We start from the raw sequence: 24,010 nt of genomic DNA on the forward strand, positions 1-24,010 counted from the left end.
TTGCAGATGACACTCAGATTGGTGGAGTCGCAGATAGTGATGGGGTTTGTCAGAGAATACAGCAGAATATAGACAGATTGGAGAGTTGGGGAGAAATGGCAGATGGAGTTCAACCTGGACAAATATGAGGTGATACATTTTGGAAGATCCAATTCATGAGCAAACTATACAGTAAATGGAAAAGCCCTGGGAAAAATTGATGTACAGAGAGACCTGGGTTGTCAGGCCCATTGTACGCTGAAGGTGGCAATGCAGGTCAATAGAGTGGTAAAAAATGAGGTCTGCAGATAAGAAGGCATACATGCTTTCTTTCATCGGATGGGGTATTAAGTACAAGAGTTGGCAGGTCATGTTACAGTTGTGTAGGACTTTGGTTCGGCCACATTTGCAATCCTGCGTACAAATCTGGACACCACATTACCAAAGTATGTGGATGCTTTGGAGAGGGTGCAGAGGAGGTTCACCAGGATGTTGCCTGGTATAGAGGACGTGAGCGATGAAGAGAGGTTGAGTAAGTTAGGATTGTTTTCATTAGAAAGATAGAGATTGTTGGGGACCTATTGAAGTCTACAAAATCATGAGAGGTATAGACAGGGTGGATAGCAAGAAGCTTATTCACAGAGTGGGCAACTCAATTGCTAGGGGTCACAAGTTCAAGGTGAGAGGGGTAAAGTTTAAGGGAGATATGCGTGGAAGGTCCTTTATGCAGAGGGTTGTGGGTGCCTGGAACACGTTGCCAGTGGAGGTGGTAGAGGCAGGCACAATAGCATCACTTAAGATGTATCTAGACAGATACATGAATGGGCAGGGAGTAGAGGGATACAGATCCTGAGAAAATAGGTGACAGATTTAGATAGAGGATCTGGATCAGCATAGGCTTGGAGGGTTGAAGGGCCTGTTCCTGTGTTTTAATTTTCTTTGTTCTTTGTTCTTTGTTCTTTGTGCTGCCATCTTCAATGTCTGCACACCCTTCTGCATATCAATACTCCTCAGAGTTTGCCATTCATTGTATAATTTCCACCGATACTTGACCTTCCAAAATACATCACCTTCCATTTGTCCAGATTAAACTCCATCTACCATTTTTCTGCCCATGCCTCCAGCTGATCTATGTCCTGACAATCCTCCTCACTGTCTGCAACTCCACCAACCTTTGTATCATCCACAAATTTACAATTAGGTTAGCCATTTTTCCCTCTAAGTCATTTACATACGTCATGAACAGCAGAGGTCCCAGCACTGGTCCCTGAGGAACATCACTAGTCATGGCCCTCCATTCCGAAAAGCATCCTTCCACTGCTACCCTCTGTCTCCAATGTCTAAACCAGATCTATATACATCTTGCCAGCTCACCCCGATACCATGTGATTTCACCTTTTGTACCAGTCTGCCATGCAAAATTGGAATTCGGAACAGCGAATTCGCATTAACAAAACATGCATTATAGCAGAACATATTCTCAAAGGGTTCCAATTTTAAATTATTTATCTTAAAATTAATTTCACCTGAATTTTGGTAATTTTTACGTAAAGTCTTTCTTTATAAGTAGAAAGATGAGCTGTGAGCAAACTACTTCTGTAAAACTATAGTCACTGGAAGTGAACTGGAGAATTGTGCTTACTTCATTATGTGATTAAACCTACCACTAAAGAACTACACACACAATAAGTGAGTATATAGATTCACAGCAAATTAAATTCCATTCAGTCTAAATGCTCCCTTTGAAAAATTAGGACAAAGTAATTAATCACATGCCTTGTCTTTTTTTGTGTCTTGATTTATTTTAGGCATGTCTTTTTCTCTCCCCAAATTCCAAACACAGGACTTGATGCTTGACTTTATTAACTTTCAGCTCCAACTAGGAGTTGCCTCTCATCAATTTTTGTTCAAAATCTGACTACCTCCCTAAAAATCATTTCCTTTTTCTTTTCATCCTGACCTCGAGAAGAAGCAGGTCAATATCACTGACAGATTCCCTATAGAGAATTGTAGCAGGGCTGTAAGCTAAACTGATTAATACCTCTCACAGGAGTTATGTTCTCTGCAGACATTTCATGCCTTGCATAGAATAACCTTTGTTTCGCTGGCTGTGAATGCTGGTTTTCTATATGCAACAAGATGACAGACAACATTTAATGTCCCTGTCGTCCTTGGATGAGACAATGAGTCTACATTGCACAGTCTTAAAGTTAATATGAATTATAACATTCCTGAAAGTGGCTTCAATATGTCTGCAGCCTGTGATCTTTTCAATCCCTGCAACTTTATGTTATTGCAAAAAATAGTTAAATCCTAAAATCGCTTATTGGGAAAGTGAAAACCTTGAAATGTGTCAGGCATGTTTGGAATATTGAGAAGTTGCATGATCCATCGCAGAGGAACAGAAGTCCATAACAACGCAACCAAGTTTTCATCAGATCCTTTCAAACTGCCTGCCTTCCACTGTTTTCAAGAGCTGATACTTCCCCGATTCAACCCTTTTAAACTGAAGTGCCCCCCACCACATTTCCAAATTGTCAACTGATTTATTTTCCCTCCTTATAATTTATCCCTCTTCAAATTAATGAACTGAAAACCGCAGGATTGTAGTTTTTTGATCTGTACTCCCAGAGTGCAGCAGCTACACTGAAGTGCACAGGTTAGTGAGCTGGTAGTATGTTAATTAGCATGTAGGGGGACATTTTTGGCCAGCCACGTTTGATGGCAGAACTTCCTATTGCCATCACCCTGGGAAGAGGACCTCCCTCCCCTCTTTCCCTTACTCGTCACTAGAGTGTGGAGTAAGCTGTTGCTTGGTAGGTTATGGAGGGAACCACCGCAGGCTGAAAGGCTTCCAGTGGGTGAAGTTCTGTCCGGCTGACCTTGAAATATGGTGCCAGTGTTTATAACCCCAGAAGGTCCTGCTAGGGCCAAGAACCTTCCCCTCATTGTCCCCACATGATTGGCAGAATCATTCGCACAACCTCTCGCTTTCATAGATAATGAGGTGAGACCACATAATGCGTGAAGTACTTCTCCCTGCACTTTGGTGGAAGTGATACTCACTTTGTACTGATTCATCTTTCATGCTGTCTGTCATAAAACAAGGAAATAAGCACATGGCAGCTTTATTTCAGGACACTGCAGAGGGACCCTGCATACCATCCTCCCCTCTGCCAGTGAGCCCATTGCCTCCAACAGCTCTGGCCAAGGAGCGTGCACCTGCACCAGTGCAAGTGATTCTTGGCAGGTCAGGGTCTACCAGGCCCAGAGGACAGCCTCTCGAGTCTTCCCAGTCCCCAGGGTGTACCAGATAACAGGCATCTCCACCTAGGTGCATTAGGAGAGAGAGCAAAGAAACCTTTCAGGTCACCTTAGTTACCTTGGTCCTTTTGGGGCAATGATGGAATCTGTTGTTGTGTCTACAGGCTCCAAAAGGGAAATGTGTGCCTGGCTTTCTCATAGCCATGCCAGAACATCTAAAGATGTGAGGTTGACAATGACCATACCATGTGTCAACTTCTCAAAGCTTTGGAATGGAAGAAACAGTTCAAAACTTCCTCACTTCCATTTGTACAAGCATTGTTGGTGAAGATGCTAAGGCATATGCAGGTCCAGTGAAGGATCATAGCATCCAGCAGCATTAGGGGATAGTGAGATGGCAAAGTATATCAGGATGTGGAACAATTTGGTTGTATTCGCAAGGATATGAACTATTTAGTGTGATTTGTATGTCTTTTGGCACAACTGTCATTTTAATACAACTATCAGGATCACATGGTTGTGAAAATACTCAATGTTACTGTAGTGCTGATCCTCAGCAAGGTTTGCATACACGTTTATAGTTTTTACAGAGCTGATGAGATCAGAACCAGAGATAAAATGAAAGATCACCATTTTATTGCATAGATAAAGCAACTGAAAATCCATCTTAGTGATGCATGTTGAATACAGCTAGCAGCGGACTAACTGCCAACCACATAAAGTTAATGTGTAAAGAAATGTCTTTGAGCAGCTCAGCTAACCTGGAAATAGGACATTACGCCATTGTCTCTGGCCTCTTAGGGTCCACAGAACATTGCCTTCAACCCTTTGCAAACCTTGCAAAGAACATTGCCTTTTCTTCTTCATAGAATCATAGAGTCATACAGCAAAGAAACAACTCATATATGCCGACCAAGTTTCCCAAACTGAACTAGTCCCACTTGCTTGTGTTTGACCCATATCGCACTAAACCTTTCCTATTCCAATACCTTTCTTTTAAATGTGGTAAATGCATCTACCACTTCCTCTGGCAATTCATTCCACATATGAACTCCCCTCAGTGTGAAAAGATTACCCCTCAGATCCTTTATAAATCATTCTCCTCTCGCGTTAAAAATCTGCCTTCTAGTTTTGAACTCCTTAGCCCTAGAGGAAAGACTTTACTGCTAGTCGCCTTATCTATGTCCCTCATGATTTTATAAATGGTCATACTCCAGTGAAAAAGGTCCCAGTCTATCCAGCTTCTCCTTTTAACTCAAAGCCTCCAGTTCCAGCAGCATCCTTATAAATCTTTTCTGAAACCACTCCAATTTAATAATATCCTTCCTATAGCAGAGCAACCAGAACTGTACACAGTACTCCAAAGGTGATCTCACCAGCGTCATGTACCACCTCAACATGACATTCTAACTCCTATACTCAGTAGTCCAAACAACCCATCTAAAGATCCTCAGTAATGTCTCCCTCTTCAGAGGTCTCTTTTTGGTTCCTGTATCTCCCCCTCTGCCATCATATCTCCCACTTTTGCCCCTGAGATTGTAGAGGGTTTAGCACACCATTATGATTTGAGACATTTTTGTCTGGGTGTACTACATTGAATTAACTTTTCAATCAAGTGTTGAAACCTCATTTTCAGGAGGTCTATGGTCAGGTCCACAATGGCCCTGGTTGAATCAGATAATGTATCTCTCCTCATTATCAGTCTGAGGATTTTGTAGAGAGATGTAAACAATCAGGTATAAAAGAATATCCATTGTCATCCAGCAATCATGACATTCCTTTACACATTATCAAAGATATTTCTTTACACATTATCTTTACGCAGTTGGCAATTAGTTCAATGCTAGCTGTATTCAACATGCATCACTGAGATGGATTTTCAGTTGCTTTATCTATGCAATAAAATGGTGACCTTTCATTTTATCTCTGGTTCTGATCTCATCAGCTCTGTAACAGCTATAAATGAGTATGCAAACCTTGCTGAGGATCAGCACTACAGTAACATTGAGTATTTTCACAACCATGTGATCCTGATAGTTGCATTAAAATGACACTTGTACCAAAAGATGTACAAATCACATTAAATAGTCCATATCCTTGTGAATATTATCAAATTATCCCACATCCTGATACACCTTGCAATCTCACTATCCCCTAATGCTGCTGGCACCTGTGAATAGTCCAGAATATGTTAATCATAATATCTCCCTGGATATCTGGTCCAGACCTTCATTATATGGCTGTTGTTATTGAAAATATTTTGGACATTAGGGGAGGACTAGAATTCCTTTCCTTTTGATGAAGACTGCTGGCTCACGATAAGGTGCTCTGTTTATTATGCTGATGTAATTGATTACACTCTGAATTTGTGGAAAACCAGTGATGGCAGTAAAGGCTTAATCCCTAACTGCCTGAGTCCTCATGTCAAGAAGCAAAAGATGAATTGGTGAACTCTTGCAAAGGCAGTATTAGTGTTCGCCAGGAAGTGGCCATAGATCTTATAGCAAAGGTGAAGACAATAAAAATTTACAACATTTTGTTAAAGGCAGAAAAGGCAAAGTTAACTACCTGAACTGGAAGCTAACTTTCAGACTTCGTGTATGCGCTTGCTTTATGTGGTCAAATATCCAAACACAAAGTATGTCAATTGGACAGAAGTTTATTGGAAAGGGGAGGTAATTCCAGCATGTTGTGCAATTGATGAGATGCAAATATATGCAAGATGCATGATGGCGAGAAGGTCAGCTTGTCCTCTGAGGACAAATTGCTTGATTGTTGAAATATATCTCAAAGGCAAGACTCAATTTTTGGACTCTCAATTAATGAAGTCATCATGGTTGCCATTATTCTGTGCCTCCTCAGGGAGGGGAAAATTTGCCGTGAATATCTTCTATAGACATGGAAATAGTAAAAAATGGGAAAAGGAGGAGCGGAGCTGAATGTGGACTAATATGGGGATTTGCACATAGAAACAATAACATCACTGACTCACTAAATGAATACTTTACAGACCCGTTTACTAAGGACAAACATGTTGCCCAAGTCACAGTGAAAGAGAAGGTGGCAGACATCAGACAAGTTAAAAGTTGATTACAAAGAAGCATTGGATAAACTGGCAGACCTTACTGTTGGTAGTCACAAGGGCCAGAGAGAAGTTTCCAAGGATAACAAAGGAAGTAAGGTTGGAAATTGCAGAGGCTTGGCTGCTAACCTTCCAAATCTCCTTTATACAGACAGGGACAGAAATCACAGGTCCTGGTGCCGTTCCTGGACAGACCCCAGCCTTTGACCTGAGAACAGTGGGTCTAAGCACAGTAGGCCCTTTAGAGACCTGCACCCCAGTTACTAGGCATTGAAGGCCTTCTGTACAGGATTAGTGCTGGAGAAGTGAAAAATTGCAAATGTTACACCATTATTCTAAATATGGTGTAAGGATAAGACTAACAATTATAGGGCTGTTTGGTTTTATTTTTATGGTGGAGATTTTTTTTTAGAAAATGTGGGCAATTACCATGGAGATGAACCATTATTGTGTCTAATACAAACCCCACTGTACCCAATTACCATGGAGATGAACACACTAGTGTCTGGTACAAACCCCACTGTATCCAATTACTATGAAGATGAACCCATTTAGTGGCTGATACAAACCCCACTGTATCCAATTACCATGGAGATGAACCCATCTAATGGCTGGTATAAGCCCCACTGTACAAATTAACATGGAGATGAAACCATCTAGTGGCTGGTACAAACCCAATGTATCTAATTACCCTGTAGATGAACCCATCTAGAGGCTGGTACAAACCCCACTGTATCCAATTTTAGAAACCTCTTGGGATTGTCCCAGTCAGACAGTTTGCTGGCTGTCATTGTGGTTGCTAGCTCCATTGGTACATTTTCTATTGGATTTCTTCATGTCCCAGCATTGAAAGCTGTTAGTCAGTCAGGGGTTGGCAGCTTTCCAGGCTAGCCAATACCACCTATTGCAGTAGCCATTTGATGGATCATTGCTCGAACCTTCAGGCAAAGGTGACTTCGCAGGGGTCAGGGCGGGACCAGGAGTTTGTTAAGTGTAGAGAGGTAGCTTCCTGAAAGCTAATTGGTTTCTGCTACTATATCCCTCCATTGGGTTCAGGATACCAGACGAGGAGGGCTTCTAACCTCCCTCCTCCCAAAGCAGACTATAGAATACTGTGGAAGTTGACTTTACTGTTAGGGTGCCCACATGGGCCTGGTGACTGTATGAGAGCCTTAAATCACTGATGTAAGTACAACTATCATCAGCATAGTTTGCTTCAATTCACTAATAAGTGTTCCATTGGCCAAATTATTTGAACAAATAAAATATTTGAATTCATATTTCAATTCTAATCTTTATAGGTTGTGCTCTGACTTCCTAAAGGGGTGAGCTTGCCTGATGCATCCGGGTATTTTGGGGGGAAGCCAGGAAAGCCTGCAAACTAAGCAACAGCTTCTTGTAGCAGTTTAAACTGCGTTAAGACTTATGCAGGTTGAACCATACAAATTTCCAACAAAAAAGCAAAGTGCCTTTGTGTTTGATTGAATTACAAGTTGGAATTAGAGGACCAACTAAAATTACAAATAAAACAGACTTGATATTCTTCTTAGAACCTTGCATTCAGCATATAAATAAAATGTTGCCATTTATGAATTCCTAGCATTTGTGTTAAGGACCATCATAACTCACTATTACCTGCAGTGCTCATAATATATGGGTCCTTCATCCTTGTTAAAAAATTGCCATAATTCATTGTTCCTGGTGAGATCTGTGGGCCTAAAGCAACAATACCTTATGGTGATTTTTCATTTGAAAAATACACTGCAACAATCATTGAAAAATTAAAGCTTATTTCTGTTATTTGTTTTTTTAAAAAGCAGAAATATAATAAATTGAACATCAGGAGGCTGAGCAATGATCTTAAGAGTTTACTTGAAACCAAAACATAAATTATCATCAGACTGAACGTTATCCCCTTCAGTTTGCTGAAGTTGCATTTCAAGCAATGCACCATAGCCATCCATCTTTTTTATAGACAGTTCAGAAAATGTTGCAATTACAGCAGTATCAGCTCTCATAAAACACCATGGCATTGCTTTCCAACCTTCCAGGCTAACAATGAGTTCAGAAATTTCAGCAGTCAATGTTTCCTTGCTTTGGATATCAGACCCTGGTAATTGTTGGAATGTGCAGCAAAATTGATCTTCAGCCTTTGGCACCATGTTCACATGATAGTCCTCACACTGCTCGGCACATTGTTTGAGCTAGTGGACTCAATCACTATGAAATAGATTTGCTGCCATTAATGTCCTTTTCGTTTGGCACCCACAGATCCTGCTTTGTCTAGTGTGGTATAGGAAAACAATCAGGTCATCTAATGAGAAGAGGTGCAAATTGTTGTGCAACTTAGTGCATGACAGCCATCAGATACAAGTTACATCAGTAAGATAACCATTGTTAGTTAAAAAGCACACAATACCAGGTTATAGTCCAACGGGTTTATTTGGAAGTACTGGCTTTCAGAGCGCTGCTCCTTCATCAGGTGGCTGTGGAGCAGGATCATAAGACACAGAATCTATAGCAAAAGATCATAGTATCATGCACGCAACTGCTATGATATATTGAATAAAGATTGCTGTCAGAACTTAACAACAATCTAGGTTTGTTCAATATATTGTAGCAGTTGCGTGCATGATACCATGATCTTTTGCTATAGATTCTGTGTCTTATGATGCTGCTCCACAGCTACCTGATGAAGGAGCAGCGCTCCAAAAGCTAGTACTTCCAAATAAACCCGTTGGATTATAACCTGGTGTTGTGTGTTTTTAGTTTTTAACACCTCCATATCATTATTAGTTATAACATTGTTATGAGGAGAACTAGATTGTAGGTCTGTCTCCTTCAAGATTCAGTGCTGTTCTGCCTTTTCCCACCTTAGTCATCATAACTTTATCAGATTGGGTAGACCTTAAAGCAGTCTTCAGTGTTAACTCCTTCAGAACCATTAGTTATACAAAAGTAATGATTCTAATGATTTAATCCTCTAGACACATACGTTGTTTCTTTAATTCTCCCATTGCCCTCCCAACCCTTTTGCTTTGCAGCATTACTTTTTTGTAATGTAATGTCTCCTGTTGGCCACGCTATGACAAGCTTTGCCTTTTGATCTCTCCTCCCTTCTACACTATCTGCATTTGCTTAAAGCATGTTGTATCTATTTTACCTTCTGTGAACTGAATTGTTAACTCTGTTTTTTCTCTACAGAAACTGTCGGACTTACTGTATATTTTGAGCATTTTCTGTTCTGTCCATCGCTAATTCTCTTCAATCTGCCGATGGTAACCATATTTTCAGCTGTCTTGGTTCTGTGCACTGGAATCCAATTAATGGAATCTCTGCCTTTCTACCCTTCCTCCTCTTTAAGATGCTAACTACAATTTACTTCCAAGTTTTTCATCAGCTGTCAACAAGTATCAGATTTGTTTCATAATTCCTCCTGTAAATATCTGTGAAACATTTTACCACATTTAATACTTTAGATACATATTTATGACATTTGGTTCTTTGAACCTACTCCACAGTGGTTGTAGCTAGTGGGAAGCTCCAGTATGGGAAACTACAGATGTCTTTGCAGGATGCCCTTGAGCTGTTCTCACCTGAGAAAGTCCATAATTTAGACAGCATCATCTTGGCTGGGCCAGCAACAGCCTGGGATCACTGACTAACAGTTAAAAATAAGGGTACTGGTGCAGTGGCAATGATGCCATCCATCCCAAGGGAGGACAGCAAAATCATGCTCAAGTTCCATCCTTTCATAGTGTTACCTCAGTAATCTGAATGATTGTTCAAGGACAAATTCTGGACTGTTTGACACTTGAAGAGCTGTTCTGCAAACTAAAATCTACAGCTATATTGTATGGACAGGCTCATGAGCATTCTTCATGAAGTTGTTTTGATTTTATTTGATTTAATTCAATTTACTGTTGTCACGTGTTCTGAGATACAGTGGATAGTGTTGTTTCACATGGTCTACAGACAGATCGTACCAAACAAAGTGCGTCAGGTAGTAGAACAGAATGCAGAACGTGATGTTACAGCCACAGAGAAGGTGCAGAGAGAGAGAGAGAGAGAGAGAGAGAGAGAGAGATCAGCATTAACATTTGAGAGGTCAGTTCAAAATTGTGATAACAGTGTGGAAGAAACTGTTTGTGTTTCTGTTCATATATGTATTCAGACTTTTATACCTTCTGCCTGAGGAAAAAGGATAGAAGAAAGTATAACCAGGATGGAGGAATTTTTGGTTATGTTGGTTGCTTTCCTGAGGCAGCTGGGAGTTTAGATAGAGTCAATGGATGCAAGGCTGATCTGGGTGATGGACTGGGCTGAGTTCATGACTCCCTGTATTTTCTTGTGCTCTTGGACAGACCAGATGCCACTCTGTGATGCATTCAGATAGGATGCTTTCTATGATGTATCTTTAAAAATTGATGTGGACATGCCAAATTTTCTTCACCTCCTGAAGAAGTAGAGGTGTTATTGTGCTTTCTTGATTGTTGCATCAACATGGGTGGGCCAGGCCAGATTGTTGGTGGTCATCACTCCAAGGAACTTGACACTCTCGACCATCTCCACCTCAGCACCTTTGATGCAGATGGGGCATGCTCTCCACTCCACTTCCTCAAGTCAATGACCAGCTCCTTTGCTTTGCTGACATTGATGGAAAGATTGTTGTCTTTGCACCATGCTACTAAGCACTTAATCTCTTTCCTATACTCTATCACATCACTGATTAAGATCTGAACTAAAATGTGGTGTCATCAATAAACTTGTAAACAGAATTGGGGTGGAATTTGGCCACACAGTCTTGAGTGTAAAAGGAGTACAGTAGGGGCTGAGTATGTAGCCTTGTGGGGCACCAGTGTAGAAGATTATCAAGGAGAGCTGTTGTTGCCTATTCATACTCTTTGCAATATATGAGTCCGGAAGTTGAACATCCTGTTAGAGAGGGAGCAGTAATGTCCTAGGTCTTGGAGTTTGGAGATGAATGGTGTCGAAGGTAGATCGGGGTCAATATGTAGGAGCCTGATGTAGTTGGCCACTACTTTCACACTAGAAAGAATGGGGTCAAACCCAGCACAAAGTCCTACGCCCTTGGTGCTAAACTCCCCAATATTCCTTGACAGTGACCACACAGGGTTTCTGAAAATACACCAAGCATTTTTAGGTGTATTTCCATTAGACCTATACTGCATGCTACTCAATAAAGTCCCCATCTAAATCCTCTTCAGCAAAACTAGCATGAAAGGACAGCAAATCTGTCCTTCTGGCACTTTGGAACCTGCACCAACCTTTACCACTGCCCTGTCTGCATCCCACTCAAACCTAGGATCTCAAGTGCCAATCTCATCTCTATGTCGTCCTTTAAAAGGACACACAGTGTCAGCTTCTGAGATAGTGGCTATGAGTGAGAGTAACAGCATTTCAGAGTCATTACCATCTACTACCACTGCATTAGCAAGTTACAGTTGTTATGTATCTGAAAAGCAAAATGCATATGGGAAGGGTTGTAGCATGAGAAAGGAGGAAAAAGCAAAAGTACATTCTCAGACCATCAGAAGCAATTATCAGATGGGGGAGGAAATGGGATGTGAAAAAGAGGAGATGTACAAACAAACCATCACTGTCAATGATCTTGGCCTTCATGCTGACCATATTTTCAGTCATGTCCAGTCCTCCTTATGTCTCCTCCATGGAGGTAAGCCGTAACCAGTATCATGTTACTGTTAGCAGTTATGCAGTACTTAATCCAACAAGAAGGTGGGAAATTTGTCAGTGTTTGTGTGATGTGGCCTTCATGGTTGTATTGGTGGCACAGTCTCCAAGCTGAGTGTCTGAGGGTGAGGTGAGGATGTAAATGCTAAGCATGAGTCATGATTAATAAAAGATTGTTTGGAAGTGAATGATGGGGGACATGCAATGTGCAGCATTGAGAACACTGCTGTAGTTCACAAAACATGGCTTTTGAAGACACATTTTAATTACCTTGACCATTCAGGTGAAGCCATTGAACATCTTGAGCTCTGCATCGAGGCTCTTGAGACCAGATTCCTGACATTGACTGCCACGTGTTTCTGATTTCATTGCTTTCTGATAGTTTATCTGGGCAGCTTTCTGGCCCCTTGTGGTTAGATGACACTCATTCTCTTCAACTCCTCAGCCACGTTTTCCGGCATAACAATGGAACATGTTAGAGTGGACCCTCTGCAGTGTCATGTCATAATTCAGTATACTTATACCTAATCTCTTCTCTGATTTGGGGAGGCAATTAGCCTTTGCTTCAGCCAGAATGTGCCTCCCTTTAAGCACTGCAGCTGGCTTTGAGTAGTTCAGACTGAACTAGCCATTTGGATACAGAACTGGCTCGAAGTAGAAGACAGAGAGTGGTGGCGGAGCGTTGCCTTCTGGAAGCCTGTGACCAGTGGAATGCCACAATAATCGGTGCTGGGCCCACTACTCTAGTCATTTATATGAATGACTTAGATGTGAGTTAACAGATAACACCAAAATTGGAGATGAGAAAAGTTACCTCAGGGTACAATGGGATCTTAATCAGATGGGCCAATGGGCTGAGGAGTGGCAGATGGAGTTTAATTTAGATAAATGCAAGGTGCTGCATTTTGGAAAAGCAAATCAGAGCAGGACTTATACACTTAATGGTAAGGTCCTGAGGAGTGTTGCTGAACAAAGAGACCTTGGAGTGCAGGTTCATAGTTTCTTGAAAGTAGAGTCACAGGTGGATAGGATAATGAAGAAGGTGTTTGGTATGCTTTCCTTTATTGAGCAGAGCATTGAGTATAGGAGTGAGATGTTATGTTGCGGCTATACAGGATATTGGTTAGGTCACTTTTGGAATATTGCGTGTAATTCTGGTGTCCTTCCTATCGGAAGTATGTTGTGAAACTTGAAAGGGTTCAGAGAAGATTTATAAAGATTTTGCCAGGGTTGGAAGATTTGAGCTGTAGGGAGAGGCTGAACAGGCTGGGGCTGTTTTCCCTGGAGCATTGGAGGCTGAGGGGTAACCTTTTAGAGATTTATAAAATCACAAGGGGCATGGAAAGGATAAATGGACAAGGTCTTTTCCCTGGGGTGGGAGTGTCCAGAGCTAGAGAGCATAGGTTTAGGGTGAGAGGGGAAAGATTTAAAAGGGACCTGAGGGGAAACTTTGTCACACAGAGGGTGGTGCGTATGTCGAATGAGCTGCCAGGAGTGGTGGAGGCTGGTACAATTGCAGCATTTAAAAGCCACCTGTGAATAGGAAGGGTTTAAAGGGATATGGGCCAAGTGCTGGCAAGTAGGACTAGATTAGTTCAGGATATCTGATTGGCATGGACAAGTTGGACTGAAGGGTCTGTTTCCGTGCTGTGCATCTCTATGATTCTATACTATAAATGGTGCTAGCCTCTCAATGATTTTCTGGCCCTGCATGAAGCCTGCATCCAAAGCAACTGGAATGGCTTAGTCATACAATGTGATCCTCACACCTATCTTTGGTGTGTCATCACATTTTGCAACCAATCTATTTATTTAAAACAGGTTGATGAACAGAATTTAGTGTAAAGTAATATTGCAGAACTTGCTAGGAAATAAGGTTAAGTTTAATGTGCATGCTATTATTCAAGAAATAGGTCTGTCTGCCTTCTGCTAAAATATTGACCAGGCAGCAATGTAAATTCCTTCCTATATGCAGCAGGGAGCTAGCAATAACTGATTTCATTGTGTTAACCAATCTCTGAGTACAACTTTAATAAATAATAAAATAGTGCAGTCAGAATATATTTTTGACACTGAGGCTCTAATGTTTTATTTCCTGAAATAAATTACCATTAAACCCAATGGTGTATAGCTTCAGTATCATCATGATCATAAAACTTGGAGCCAATTTATTCTCACCTCGCAATAACTGAAACATGAGATTATGTAAGTAATTGCTCATCCCACTGATATATTCAAAATAATGCATTCAGCTCCATAAGCACATTTATATTTAAGAACATTTGAGTCAATCTTTCTCTAATCTAATCAAAGTATGTTTTTGTAGAAATTCTGAACATGCGTGTGAATTTTCTTTGCATATTTATGATTCCATTTTGTTGGTAGCAGCCAGCATTGATGCAAAAATTGAATTCTGATTCTGTATCAGCACAGCTGGCTTGTCGAATTCCACAGCCTGAAAAATAGTAACCGAATATTGTAATTATCTTATCAGCATTCTAACAAATGTGCACTGATGAGAAACACTAGGCTATAGATTCATGCTGGGCATAAAGAATAATGGTGTTGCTACTAGAATTGTGAATTTTAGCATTGTAGTGAAGATGAGCATCATGGATGTTGCTTACCTAATGGGGGAGGGGAAACACAGCTGCCATCAAATTACACCAGTTTTCTATTTGTAATCATATGGTTATGGGTCAGTCTTATCCCAACTATTATTTTATCATTTTCAGATAAGTACTGCCATTAATATGTACTAATGATGATTCCATTGTGTGTCTGTTCCCTAAATTACAATGCTTGATTTACACTCACTCTTACTATATAGATAAACGACAGAACTATATAAAACTTTACAAATGAGCAATTCTTGCACTTTTTCTTTCCAGTTCAACAACAAGTCTTGATAAATGATCATTGTAATGGCCACAGTCTAATCATCAACTTGAGGGGGGGCATTTCAATTATCTAGAGGCAGGTTGTCTATTGGTACTGTTAGTAGAAGCTAACAGCATTTAAAAGTATCCACAGCATTTGTACAGGACATCCTTACCTTTCCATTTTCCATAACTAGAATTCTGTCACATTCTAGAACTGTATTTATTCGATGTGCAATTGTCAGCATTGTGCAATCTTTAAATGCTTCTCTGATGGTCTGTTGAACCAACAAATCTGTTTCTGAATCAATGGATGCTGTAGCCTCATCTAAAACTATAATCTAATGGAGAAACAAATAGAGATTTGTTATAAGGTATTCTATAATTGGATTTCCTTTCCTTTTAGGTTTCCTATCTTACCTTTGCACCATTAAAGCCATCTACACTGCACATGTGGTGCTTGAACTTACTCATTGTTCTAGCAAGCAACAGATCAGTGCGATAATATCCAAAAGTGCAGAATTCATACATTCCAACAAATAAGGAAAATTCCAAAAGACAGACCTGTCATTCATGGTTAACTAAAAAAGTCAAAGATGGTCTCAAAGACAAAAAAAAATAAAATTGTACAAAGAAAGAATCAGAGGATTAGACAGAATGTTTTTAAAATGTAAAGAATGATAAGAGAAAGTTAGCCAAAATTAGAAGAACAGATAAGAAATGTATTTTCAAATATTTTTAAAAAGGAATGAACAAGATAAATGTTCCTATCAAAAATGAGTCAGGGGAATTAGTTATGGAGGTTAAAGAGCTAGGAGATGAATTGAAAAGATATTTTGTATCGGTCTTCACGAGAGGATATAAATAACATCCTGCAAATAGCTGTAAGTCAGGATTTGAAAGTGACGGAGGAATTCAAGAAAGTTTCAGTTACTAAGGAAATAGTACTCTGTAAATTGTTGGAACTGCGAGTTCACAAGTTCCCAGGTCTTGATGAATTTTATTCTATGGGTCTCTAAAGAAGTAGCTAATGAGATGGTTGATGTGTTGGTTTTAATTTTCCAAAACTTAATAGATTTGGGGAAGGTTCCTTTAGATTGTAAAATAGCTAATGTAATTCCTTTAGTCAAAAAGGACAGAGGCAGAAAGCAAGGAACTATTGGCCAGTTAGTTTAACAGCTGTCACAGGAAAAATGTTAGAGGCTAGTCTTAAAGACATTGTAACAGGGCACTTGGATAAGCTCAAGGTAATAAGGCAAAGCTAACATGGTTTAGTCAAAGGGAAGTCATGTCTAACTAACTTGTTGGAGTTATAGGGTCACAGAGTCATGGAGTCATTCAGCATGGAAACAGACCCTTTGGTCCAAGTAGTCCACGCCGGCCACGTTCCCAAACTAAACTAATCCCACCTGCCTATGTTTGGCCCTTATGCCTCCAAATCTTTCTTATTCATGTAGTTATCCAAGTGTCTTTTAATTATTGTAAATGTATCTGCATCCACCACTTCCTCAGGCAGTTCATTCGTATACAAACCACACTGTGCAAAATAAATGAACCCTTATGTCCTTTTAAAGATGTTCTCCTCTCACCTTAAAAATAAGCCCCCAGTTTTGAACTTCCCCACTGTAGGAAAAGACCCTTGCTATTCACCTTCTCTATGCCTCTTTTTAAGGCAGAGGTAGATAGATTCTTGACTACCAACAGAATGAAAGTTCGTTGGATGATGCAGGAATGTAGAGTTGAGGATAAAACCAGATCAGGCTTAAAGGGCTAAGAGGCCTAACCTTGTTCCATGTTTCTGTATAACATCACAACTTCTTGATTAATGTCAGTTTTGTTTTCAGCAACTGTCTCCTTTAAGACATTATTGGTAATGTTTGTTTAGTTCTTTCATACTTTTTATCCTTGAAGCCTAACTTTAATTCCTTTCTCTTACCTTTGAATGCCTCAGAAGAGCTCTTGCCATGCAAAGTAACTGACGTTCTCCAACGGAGAAGTTTTCCCCATTTTCAATCACATCAGAATCCAGTTTCTTTGGAAGTTTTGAAATCTTCAAAAATAAAAGTTTCAAAATGACTATGTAACATTATATTCTTCCTCTGATAATTGTGCTTTCCTATAAAAGTTCAAAAATAATCTTTAACCAGACTGTATATAAAAGAATGTAACCAATGCCTTTCTTGCTGCTGATTGTAAGAATTGTCATGATCTAAGCCTTGGAATAAGTATTTTCATCAACAGAGGACTGATTCTTTTTCCTCAGCTCTTCAAGTTGGTCTGGAAAATGAGAAGGCTGACAATATATCTTGGAGGAAAGTGTCAGGAAAGGAGTACAGTGGTTGCCATTGGGCAGAAACATGTCAGTGTGTCTGCCAATTTGGCAACCAATCAAGTTACTTAAGTGGCAATCAAGAGCTATCTCCCTTCCCACATCAGGAGGGCTGGAGCTGCTTGGAGAGATCAACGGGAATGGAGTAACCCACAGTCTGCAGATTTGGTCCCCTGATTGTAATATTTGCCCTGCAGCTCCTTACACTGTGCATAGCAACCCACCACACCTCCCCGATTGTCAAGCTTGTCTGCCTGCCCAGCTTCCCCAAGATCCTCACCTTCTTCCAGGGTCATCTGGTGATTGATGATCTTTCAATAGGATAGTGGAGGCCTATCCTTAGCTCCCCCAGCAAAATACTGTCCTCAGCTCCCACCATTCATGTACCATTAACCAAAGCCACAGGACTTTAAGTTTCCTTTTGAATTCAATGCTTAGTCTTTTTTATCTCAAAACTTTTATTTTAAAAATGAGACCCACCTAATATATAGTTCTCTAGCTCTGCAGCTAGCATTTTGTTAATACTTTGTGTAGAAGGTGGGCTGGTGAGCTTTCACTGTTCTGATCTTGGTTAATATAGCTTCTAGAGTTGTGTTGACCAAAGTTAATTGTTTATTTTCTGGTTGCTGGGAGAACAGATTGTCACTCGCAGTGTTGGGACATCTCGTGACCAATCCTCCAGCAATCTAATATAAATGCATTCATTAGAAGGTTGTATTGTTCTTTGAGGGCTCATTCGTTATGAAGGACAAGTCTTTGTTTTGGTGGGTAGAAACAGATGATACAGCAAAATGAGCATTCCATCAAAAAGTGAACTTAAAGCACAATTCTATACAAGCTGCTCTGATTGTCACTAGATTCGAAAATAACATCTGACATACTGTTTGAACTGAAGTAAACAGTGGAGGAAATATTGGATAAGACCCAAAATGAGTGCTGAGAAGTGTTGGGAATAAAAAATTCATGCTGCCTGCTCATTTACATGATTGCAATATGTAGCTAACAGTAAGTGCACTGTTGATTAACTGGCCTTCTAAGTATCTGATGCACAAAATCATAAGAGACTGGAATGCATTCAATATAGCATGAACAACTTAAAGCAAGCCAACTCCTTTTAAAGGGGAAATATGTTTTGCTTCGAAAAGTGATGGAATTGATCATACAAGTTTTAACCTGGGAGAGTCATGATTAGCCAATACAGCCCTGTGTAATATTGATGCAGGTGGCCAGCAGGAAGAAAGGTTACTCTATCCACAGAAGTCTAGTTGACCCTCCATCTTCAAATCTCATATTGCAACAACTGTCTCATTAATCTCACCCAAATTCAAAGTAGTATCCTCATCTCTCATTCACCAGTTTCCATCAATTATGGTTTGTAGCTAATATTCATAGCTTCCTCTGGCCCTTGTTCAGTTAGAACTGCTGCAAGCCTCACAGCCGTAACTAACAACTATTTCGCCATGACAGTCACCCAAACAGGTTGCACCTCGCTTGCTGACATATTTTTCTGTCTTTTTCAGCACAGGCGAAGGCAACAGCAAACACTGAAGCAATTACAGCCATATGTTTTCACCATAACAGAAGGGGGAGCATTGCTGGCCATTATTGCGATGTCCATGACTGAAGCTGTGGCCAGAGGTTAGATAGAATGGATCCAAGATGACAGTGGGCTCCTCCCTAACCTTCCTTCTCACATTTCATTTGCCCACTGGTGCATAATCTCTTTCTGTGCTGGGGAAATGATCTAAGTTTGCAACTTCTGTTTCTTCTACTCTTTTGTTTTTTTTCCCGCTGGTCAGGCAGTAGTGCAGGAGAGTGAAGGAAGAAGAAACTGTTGATAATGAAATACTGTTCCCCAGTGCACACACTTACAGCTTTTGGGTTTAGATGGTAAACCATCTGTGCTTGAGAGGGTAGCTTAGAAATAAAATGTGTAATGGTGAGGCACCAGACATGAGCGCCCTGCAACCAGACATTTGTGGGTCGGTTCACCAGAAAGTGCTTTGAGACTCAGATGAGGACTTCAGTCAAATAGAATAGGGGAAAATCTGGTGGATATGCATACACAATGCTGAGTGCATTGGGAGGATTATCAGAAAATTACTAACAAAAAGTGTGGACATGTTTGGCAAAGTCGTGGCACATAGCTGTGAGTGAGACTTGAAGTCCATCCTTTCTAAGGTGAAAATGATGATCGATTCCATGCGAACATTTGTGATCCCACCCCTGATTGTAATATCTGATGGCTGATGTTTCAGCTTCCATTGCAGCACAAACAATAGTCAGCAAAAATCTAACAGCTGCAGTGGGAGCTTGGACTCAAATGGTATGCTCAGTCTGCTGGTGTCATTTTTTAAATTCATTGGATCTTACAGTAATTTAACTATCTATTCTCCAAGGCTGTCAGCATTGCTGAAGTCTCTCCCTAGGTGGAAGAAAGAGGCCATGACTTTGTGGAACACTTACCTGCCTTCCTGTCTCTCTCGATGACAGCATTCATTCTGTCATCACTGTCATTCTGCAAATGTGTTGCTTGCTGTTACCTATTAGTTAATCAGTCCAAACAGAAGTAGTGCAGTCCAAAACCTGGTCTTCTATGGTAAAACTGCTGAACGCCATCTGTAGCCTTGTCCTCTTGAATGTCAGAAGCCTTCTACCAGCAATTCTGCTGCCATTGTGGGAACGTTGCATTGCAGAACAGGTCGTTCTGTTTCATCAATGCAAATTCGCTGTAACACGATTGAAGAATTGGGGGCACTGTTTCTACAGTGCAAACATTTAAAATGTGTGTTGGCTGTAATGCGATTACAGCATCAACACTTTAAGCACAGTTTCTAACAAGCAAATTTTCTATAATGCAGGGTTCCACAAGAATGCAACCATCGTGTTATAGAATAACTGACTGTATTATGTAAAGTCGTATAGAAGACAGGCACCAAAGGAAAGCACAAGGTTAATTACTTCAGTATTGTTAAAAAAAAGACATTTGGTTGAAGATTTTTATCTTGCACTCATTAGGAAAAATGTCAAAGTGAAGGGAAAACAACACTTATACTGTATGAGACAAAAGTTCAAATGGTAGGTATGTTACTAGAAGAATGTACTAGTTAGTGAAGAATGACAGTTAAGTGCCAATCTTTGTTTAAATTTTAAACCAGGCAGGAGGCTTTTAGTCGGTCAAGGTATTACACCCAGAGAGTCACTGTCACTTATTTTGTAATGTTGAAACAAGTATAGTGAGTCCACTTGTTCTTTCTGTCTGCAAATTACTGGGCCTGCATATTAATATGAGCAGCTTTCAAGAATAGTGGGTGGCACAGTGGTTAGCACTGCTGCTTCACAGTGCCAGAGACCTGGGTTCAATTCCCGCCTCAAGCGACTGAATGTGTGGAGTTTGCACATTCTCCCCGTGTCTGTGTGGGTTTCCTCAGGGTGTGCCGATTTCCTCCCACGTTTCAAAAATGTGCAGGTTAGGTGAACTGGCCATGCTAAATTGCCCGTGGTGTTAGGTGAAGGGGTAAATGTAGGGGAATGGGTCTGGGTGGGTTGAGCTTTTGCGGGGCAGTGTGGACTTGTTGGGCCAAAGGGCCTGTTTCCACACTGTAAGTAATCTAATCTAATACACAAGTGCAGCACATTGTGAGCCCAACTGACAATTTTAAATTGGTTGCTGGTCTATTGTTTAGCACACTCAGGCTTATCTAGCCAATGGTTTCCAATCACAGAATGACAGTGTGATTGCATTGGGAGTTTTACATGCAGGAACTGGTTGGGTATAGTCAGTACCTTGCTTGTTGTGAATAGCTATCTGGCAGTCTTTGGGATATCTTTCCAGATACATACCTAGCATCACATCGATACTGAAATTTATGGAACAACATTTCTCATTTCTATGATATGTAAAATACGTTTTTGGATAATGCAACATCCTGTCAATGTCTATGTCAAACTCCACTCATGTTGCTACAGCATAGTAGCAGCTTGAAACAATTAGATTAACCTATTCCTCAAATGTTCCATAGTCCAAGGTAATCAAAGGTAAATTGAGCACTCATTCGGACCAAAGGTGTTGGCTTTAATCTTGTAAATAATTTTGCTCTCAATGCAGTGAGAAATGATCTAATCAGGTGTATAAGATAATGAGAGGCAAAGACAGAGTGATCAGAAAATAGCCTTTTTCCTTAATTGAAGCATTGATAACAAAGGGGCATAATTTGAAAGTAAACAGCAAAAGATTTAGTGACATTTGAGGAAATGTTCTTTTCACCCAGAGAGTAGTAGGAATCTGAAATGTACTGCTTGCGAGGGTAGAAGAAGCAGGAAACCTCAACTTTTAAGAAGTACATGGATGAACACTTGAAATGTCATAACATTTGGGTCAAGTGCTGGAAAGTGTGCGTAGAGTAGAGAGGTAATTTTATTTTGGTCAATGCAGACTTCATGAGCCAAAGGGCTTCTTCTGTACTATATGACTCAATGATTATGAATCTAGGGTCATCATTATCCTGAAGGAAGACTGTGGTTTACCCTATTTCAGCATTAAACTGACACAGTGAACAAAGACTGGAACCAATTTACAAGGTCACTGAAAGGTCAGTCATATAGACTGTGAAATACTAGATGCTTTGTTTGATACAACTGATTTGGAATGTTTGGGGTGATTTTAATTTTAGCATTTTGGTCAAGTGGACTCTTTGATGGTCAATATCAAAGTTAAGATGTGTGATTGTTAATTCACACAGTCAAATAAGCTGACTGTGGACAGCCCAGTCAGAAAAAGGGTGATTGAATGCCTCTACTCTTCTTCCTTCTCATCTTCTACTCCTTACTGTATACCCAGTGGCAATAACGAAGTAACATTTACATCACTCAAATGCCAGGCAATGTGTATCTCCAACAAAGGAGAATTTAATTATCACCTCTGGGCATTCAATGACATCACCATCACAGCCAGAAGGATGTGGATGCTTTGGAGAGGATACAGAGAAGGTTTAACAGAATGTATGGGGGATTTTAGCTATGAAGAAAGATAGATCAGATTTGTTTTCACTACAACATAGGAGGTCAAGGGATGACCTAATAAGATTGTGAATGGCATGGATAGAGTGGAAAGTTTGAGGTTTTTTTCTCGGGTGGAGGGGTCAACATTTAGGGGATACAAATTCAAAGTGAGAGGAGAGAAGTTTAAAAGATATATGCAAGGCATGTTTTTCACACAAAGAGTGGTTACTGCCTGGAACACACTGCTAGAGGAGTTGGTGTAAGTAGACACAATAGCAGCATTCAAGAAACACCTGGACGAATACATGAATTGGAAGGGAATAGTAAATGAAGACAGTTTTGGCATTAAAAGGCAAAGTGTGTCAATGCAGATTTGGAGGGCTGAAGGGCCCTCCTGTGCTGTATTATTCTTTGCTCTTTGTTTGTTCTTTTGTTCTGTATCCCCACTATCAACATCCTAGGAATTACCATTGATCAGAAATTGAACTGGGTTAATCACGTAAGTACTGAGACAACAAAAGCAGGTCAGAGGCAAGGAATTTTGTAGCAACTAAGTCACCTCAAATCTACCCAAAGCCTGGCCACAAGGCACAAGTTAGATGTGTGATGAAATACTCCCCAATTATCTGGATGATTGCAGCTCCAACAACACCCAAGAAGCTTGACACCATCCAGGACAAAGCAGCCTGCTAGATTTGCACCACACCTTCCAACATTCATTCCCCCACAACTGACATTCAGTAGCAGCAGCATGTATCATGTGGAAAATGTACTGCAGAAATTCACCAAAGCTCCTTAGATAGATTTTTTTCAAACCTATGACCACTACCAGCAAGTTGGGCAAGGTCAGCAGACACATGGAAATGCCACTATCTTCAATGTCACTGGGTCAAAATCCTGGTACTCCTTCCCTGACAGCTTGTGGGTGTACCTGCACTAAATGGATTGCAGCGATTTGAGAAGGCAGCTCACTACCACCTTTTTTAAAGCCACAAGGGATGGGCAATAAAGATTGGCCAGTCAGCAATGCCCATATCCTATGAATGAATTTTTAAAAAAATCATGGCAAGATTGAACAAGATGTAGTAAACTTGACGGATTTTGGGAGATACTGCAGAGTTTTTTTAGATTAGATTACATACAGTGTGGAAACAGGCCCTTCGGCCCAACAAGTCCACACCGACCCGCCGAAGCGCAACCCACCCATACCCCAACATATACCCCTTACCTAACACTACGGGCAATTTAGCATGGCCAATTCACCTGACCCGCACATCTTTGGACTGTGGGAGGAAACCGGAGCACCCGGAGGAAACCCACGCAGACACGGGGAGAACGTGCAAACTCCACACAGTCAGTCGCCCGAGGCGGGAATTGAACCCAGGTCCCTGGCGCTGTGAGGCAGCAGTGCTAACCACTGTGCCACCGTGCCGCCCCTCCAGAACAGTCAGAAAACATTGCTTACACTTCCTTTATATGCAAACTGTCCATCCCTAGTTGAGTTGCACATCAGAGACAAGAGCCATGGGGCCAGCATGTACCTCTGGACATTCAGTGGCTGTTGTGGAATTATTTCTGAATTTAAGCATGTCATAACTTTTTGCATAACGGGGAAGCCCTATCCTAGTAAAGTTATATGCACATAGAGTCTGCTTTTTTTCTGGAAAGATGGAATATAACATATTCTCCTCTCTTAGCACACAAAGCATTAGTGGCCTTATGTCTACAGCAGTGAGGAATCATACTAGATATTCCACCCACTCC

At 40.6% G+C, this 24,010-nt stretch overlaps 1 protein-coding gene across 1 annotated transcript in view; it reads right to left on the reverse strand.

Moving 5' to 3' along the window:
- Positions 1 to 14,399: 14,399 nt before the first annotated feature.
- abcc12 (ATP-binding cassette, sub-family C (CFTR/MRP), member 12) overlaps positions 14,400 to 24,010 on the reverse strand; it is a 107,994-nt gene continuing 98,383 nt past the window's right edge. The window contains exons 28-30 of the mRNA XM_060838341.1: positions 16,853 to 16,966; positions 15,093 to 15,257; positions 14,400 to 14,492 (exon numbers count right to left, since the gene is read on the reverse strand). Of these exons, the coding sequence (XP_060694324.1) occupies positions 14,400 to 14,492; positions 15,093 to 15,257; positions 16,853 to 16,966 (372 nt within the window). The remainder of the gene's footprint in view (positions 14,493 to 15,092; positions 15,258 to 16,852; positions 16,967 to 24,010) is intronic.

This window comes from Hemiscyllium ocellatum, chromosome 17, assembly GCF_020745735.1.
Source record: "Hemiscyllium ocellatum isolate sHemOce1 chromosome 17, sHemOce1.pat.X.cur, whole genome shotgun sequence".
Taxonomy (NCBI): domain Eukaryota; kingdom Metazoa; phylum Chordata; class Chondrichthyes; order Orectolobiformes; family Hemiscylliidae; genus Hemiscyllium; species Hemiscyllium ocellatum.